Genomic DNA, 5,174 nt, shown 5'->3' on the forward strand with positions numbered 1-5,174 from the left:
TGCATGCTTTCCAAGCTTTTTAAGCAGCTCCTGAAGACGTTGAATTTCGATTGGCACGGTTGTCCATGGGCGGTAAATGAGTCTAAAGTGTCGATCATGCCCGAATATCTAAGCCCATGGCATTGCTTCACTAAATCAAGGCACTCATATTCATCCTTTAAGGACTCGCCGGAGGTGAAGAAACGATTTAAGAACGCCCCAACTCGGTCCAGCTCGGAGACCCTTGGGTGACCTGGCACCTTGGCTATCACAAACCGTCAGCTTCTGGCATATTCCGAAGGATGAAATCTATAAAAATTTCAGTATACCACCAAGTTCTTTGCGGGCGGATTGCATGAGTGGGCCGCATGATTTATACATTTCGACAGCCACTTCATGGTAACGGCGGATTCGAGGCTGGCTAAGGCTGACAACTTTGTGAAGTATGTTGTCTTGGGCATCAGCGATTTCTTCGTCGGGGGATCTCTTCGCAATAGAGTGCAAGATAGACAAAATATCCCGCAAAAATTCGAAGACCTCGTTGGGAACACCCCTGTTAGCCGCGATCAGCACCTTGGTGATGCCTGGCTGAGCATCAAGGGCGACGGCAGTGACATGGTCCGAACCCGTGTCAAAGGCACAAATATACGCAAGCGCGTTGTAGAAATGGTGTCGAAGTCTCCTGTTATGAAGCCCTGGTTCGTTCGATATTATCTCTGCCTTTCGACGGTCACCTCTGACCTGCCCGAGAGTTTCGAGGAGGAGGATCGAACCGTAGAAGCGGTGGAGGAGCTTCGGGAGCATTTTCTCCGTACGTATTCAATGGGTAGTTTGGGGTAAAGAATTTACTAACAGGCATCCGAATTACCTGTGTGTGAGAGAGAGAAGAGAGAGAATAAGAAATATTCACCAGGGAAGGTGGACGAAGAGGAAGTAAAATCCACGGTTATTGGGCATCCATATATACTGATGACTTGTGCCTTCGATCCGGCTTCCTGGAAATGGACTTTGACAATCGAGAGACAACTGGCAGCCTGGTCCTGTCATTCTCTCTCCTTTCTTTGTCTTTTTAAAGTCGGAGACCAGGCGAGATAACACCTTTCCACACACTTCCCCCGCCTTCCACCTTCCGCCCTCATCCCAGTTGCGTTCCAGCCTTGCATTAAATAACAGCCGCGCATACGCTCACAAGAAGAGGATTGGTACACTGCGGAAAAAGAAACGTGCAGAAATGGTCTCGAGTTCGTGGCAATGCAGCTTCTCGGGCCCAGCGCGTAAATAGTAGGGGGCCAGGGAGAATATGTATGCAGATACATACCTTGCGAATGGCAATTGCTGGTTGACCGAGAACTTCCGCCCAATCGCCGCGGCGCCGCGGCGCCCCGCAGCATTGCCAATGGGATCAATTTCTAATTTTAGTTTGGTTCAAATCCTTGCACTGAGACTGATGGACAGACAGAACAGACGACTGGCGAAGCTGGCGAAGATGATGGGTGAATGCCACGTGATCTCATAGCCCTAATTTGACGCATCCCTTGACAGTGGAATACATAAAAGACAGCCACGGATCCGGTATTCATACCATCACACCTCCGTTGATCCCCTTTTAACCACTAGTACAGTATGTATAGCCCTACAAATTTTCTGGACGAAGCGTTCTTGCTTTACGTAACTTGTTTTGCATCCCCTAATTTCGCCGGACCAAATGTTTCGGACTCTCGATTCGTGGTGGTGCCCTCAGAAGACTCACATGATTAAAATCGCTGCTTGCGAGCAGAAGGAAGTCTTCGATAACTATAAGAGGTATTCCATCCCCTGGAGGATAATTCCGAAAGAAATTGTGAAGTAAATAAGCCCAGAGCATAAGTTATCATGAAAATTCTAAATTAAAATATAAATATGTATCATTAATTGAAAATGTGTATACACAAGAAAATGAAAGATCCAAAAACCAAACACTATATAGAAAGGAAGTAGAAAATCTCGGGGGAAAAAAAAAGTAAAAGATAGACAAAGAGATCAAGGAGCCACGCTGATAAAGGATTAGAACAAATACAAAGCGCAAGGAATGTCGTTTTCGGATCATTTTTCAAGCAACATGTCAAGAACGACAAAATAGGCAAAGGTTGGAATGGAACGGCCTCTGATGCGTAGATATACACACTCATAAGTAAAAATCCTAGAACCAAAAGACAGAATTCGCAATTTGCAAAATAATTAAATAGTTAGCTTGATAAAGCCCAAAATTCTTTTGTAGTTACGGTATTAGATAAAGGCGACTAGGGGGGGGAACAACTTTAAATCCAAACGCTAGAAGAGAAACGAAAATAAACTTAACCCAACGAAATGCGCTCACAATGTACTGAACGGAAAATTGGAAACAAGAAACAAGAGTAAATGAAGAATGAGACTGACGGTAGGAAAATACGTTAGGAACTCCGGGTAAATGGTTGATGAGAGATGGGTTTCATTGGTTTTTTTTTTTTTTTTTAAAGTTGCCCTGAAAGAACTGCTTCGGTGGCTGTTAAATCCAGACGTTAGCGAAACGCAAAATAATCAATTTTCTTGTGGCTTTTTTTTGTGTGATTGGAATCAAAAAAAAAAAAAAAAAAAAAAAAAAAAAACATACCAGAATTGATATACTGCCGTTTGGCATCAAGATTGATATTGAATCTCTGTTCAAGCTCCAGCTTGACACTCTTCTTCGTAACGGTCATCAAATCTGCGGTACGAAGGATATCACGGATCTCTGCAAGCAGTGAATCGTCGCTTGGAAGTCCCGCGAGGTCTACCATCTCCATATCAGGGCCGGTACCCAACATCTCCGAAGGAGAGAGGGACATCCGGGACCCGGGAAAGCGATTAAGCTCGACTTGAGAAACAGGTCGTGAGGACGCAAATCCGTATTCAGAAGCTGGTGGGTGGTAGGACCGAGTGCCATAGGAGATTCCTGAAACCTCGGAACGATCGTCTTGTTGGGTTTGCGCTTCCCAAAGCTCGATTTGGTATTCTTCCCACTTTTTCTTTGGTATGGATGCGGGATCAAATTTACCCTCGTCTGAGATGACAACCTTACGGCCTTTCTCTCCAGTGACGATACGGGTGTTACCCCAGGTGAAGTCATCCATGTGCCAGAAAGAATAGAGCGGGAGGCCAAGGGAGAAAACGGGCATAGCAAGGATATAAATGATCATCCAGCCAACCATTTCCCATTTGCGACGGACGATGAAAATAATGGCTTGTAGACCATAGATAGCTCCGAGCAAAATAAATGCCGTGATTGGAATCAGCGTTGGGTTGATGGCGATAAGGACAATGAGATATATGACATATGCCACTGTCACAGGCTGGATAATGGTACTCAGAAGATCGACAAAGACAACGAACCTCATGCTGAAACAACAGAACCCACAAAGTTGCTGCAGAGGAATGAGTTCTATGAGATTGTGGACGGTCGAGTTAATCCATCTCCGGCGCTGAGACATGAACACAGCCCAACTATCAGGTGCAATAGTCCAGGCATGTGCATTAAAGAGGAATTTGGTCTTGTATTTCGGGTGGTGCTTCAGAAGAAGTGTGGTGAGATAACGATCTTCACCCAAATGGAGAAGATTTTTCATGTGTAGAGTATCAACGCGGATCTCGGCATAAGCTTCTACGACTTCTCGACTGACGAAAAGAGGTTTTCCTGTGTCTGCGGCTCTGATACGGTACATTGTGAAGCAACCAGGCAAACATGTCACCGATCCGAAAAGACTCTCGAACGCTTTTGTCAAATTATGCGAGATGTAATATTCGTAAACCTGAATCATTGTTATTATGGAAGATTTGGCATTGTTGAGTCCTGTTTCTCCACAAAGACCGATAATACGTGTATCCTGAAGGAAAGATGCAACCATTCGAGTAGCAGAGTCCGGAGCTACCATGGTATCTGCATCTACTTGAAGTATGAACTCGTAGAAGGTGGGGTTGACCCCGATAATGTTGCGAATTTGGTGATGTATTTCAAGTTCAAGGGGACTCATTGGGTGGTTGTAATGGATACGGTTTAAGAAACGCATTAAGAGCATTTGCGAATCTCTCTTGCCACGGTTTCCAGGGCGAGACACCTCCGAAGGCTTACCAACCTTAACAACAACCAAGAAGGGTACGATATGGCCTTGAACCTCGTATAATCCAGAGTAGACTTTGCCCATGTTATGTTGTTTCATTCCTTCTCCTAAGCTTTCAAAACTTAACGGTTCGGGGTCCACAGTATCTGAAACGCCGAGAATGTCCAAGACGATCCGGGGCGTAGGTCGATCATTTCCCTGTCCGATAATCATGCCATCGCAGATGACAACAAGGAGTTTACGTTTGTCATCATACCTCATTCGAGCCATTGAGTCGATGGCTCGGCGCAGAGACTCTTCATCTTCAGTGTACGCTGGAACTTGACAAATAATGAATTTATCAAGATTTTCAGGTAGATTTTTCTTTCCAAATTGCAATGCGGCGAAGAACTTGAAACCAATGATGGTGACTAAGAGGAGCGATATAGCGAGGATGAAATACTGGGCGAATTGACACTGGGCGGAACTTCTAGTATCCAGCTTCCCAACCTGAAATAAATTGGCCAGACAGGTGCGCATGGCTTGCTCTCGCTTTCCAAGTGGCAGCCGATTGAAATCCTCAGTGATATCCTGGCCGGGTCTTTGTTGAAATAGATTGACAACAAGGGGATCCATAAAGTTGACATTGACGTCTTTTGGGGCCTGTTGACCAGGGGGTGGCCTCGGGCGACGGCCGCCTATGACATAGTTTGTCAAGTCGTACACATAGCCGTCGAGGACTGCGATTGCCTGATCCTTATCCACGAGTGTTTTCAAATATTGAGGAGAGTAGCCAACATATCCCTTCTTGTAGTTTGCTCTCAACATTCTCATTTGATTCCAATACCAGTCGGGTCTATAGTCATCGGTGAACGCTCTGAAGTCGTGGTATTGAGCATTTGGATCATCGTCTCGTGAAACTTTGACAGAGCCCGTTCTATTAGTAGACCTGAAATCCATGGGAACAGATGGATCGACACGGCCATCAACGCCATCACAACGAGCGCTAACATGCACAGGGAATAGTTTCGTTGCATCGATGCCGGCATACTTTTGCGAACGATTTACTGTGGAACGATTTTCCCGGAGAGGTGTAAGGGGTCT

The 5,174-nt window shown here is 45.4% G+C and overlaps 2 protein-coding genes across 2 annotated transcripts in view; both read right to left on the reverse strand.

The window, feature by feature from the left end:
- The window catches only part of HCAG_06000 (predicted protein), a gene marked incomplete at both ends in the record, with an annotated part of 1,998 nt that extends 1,215 nt beyond the window's left edge, over positions 1–783 (reverse strand). Inside the window, 2 exons of the mRNA XM_001538345.1 lie at positions 132–244; positions 309–783. Coding sequence (XP_001538395.1) covers positions 132–244; positions 309–783 — 588 coding nt within the window. The remainder of the gene's footprint in view (positions 1–131; positions 245–308) is intronic.
- A 1,685-nt stretch (positions 784–2,468) lies between these two features.
- Positions 2,469–5,174, reverse strand: part of HCAG_06001 (hypothetical protein) — a gene marked incomplete at both ends in the record, with an annotated part of 5,862 nt that continues 3,156 nt past the window's right edge. Inside the window, 2 exons of the mRNA XM_001538346.1 lie at positions 2,469–2,500; positions 2,609–5,120. Coding sequence (XP_001538396.1) covers positions 2,469–2,500; positions 2,609–5,120 — 2,544 coding nt within the window. The remainder of the gene's footprint in view (positions 2,501–2,608; positions 5,121–5,174) is intronic.

The sequence above is a fragment of the Histoplasma capsulatum genome, genomic scaffold (genome assembly GCF_000149585.1).
Source record: "Histoplasma capsulatum NAm1 scaffold_7 genomic scaffold, whole genome shotgun sequence".
Classification (NCBI taxonomy): Eukaryota; Fungi; Ascomycota; class Eurotiomycetes; order Onygenales; family Ajellomycetaceae; genus Histoplasma; species Histoplasma mississippiense.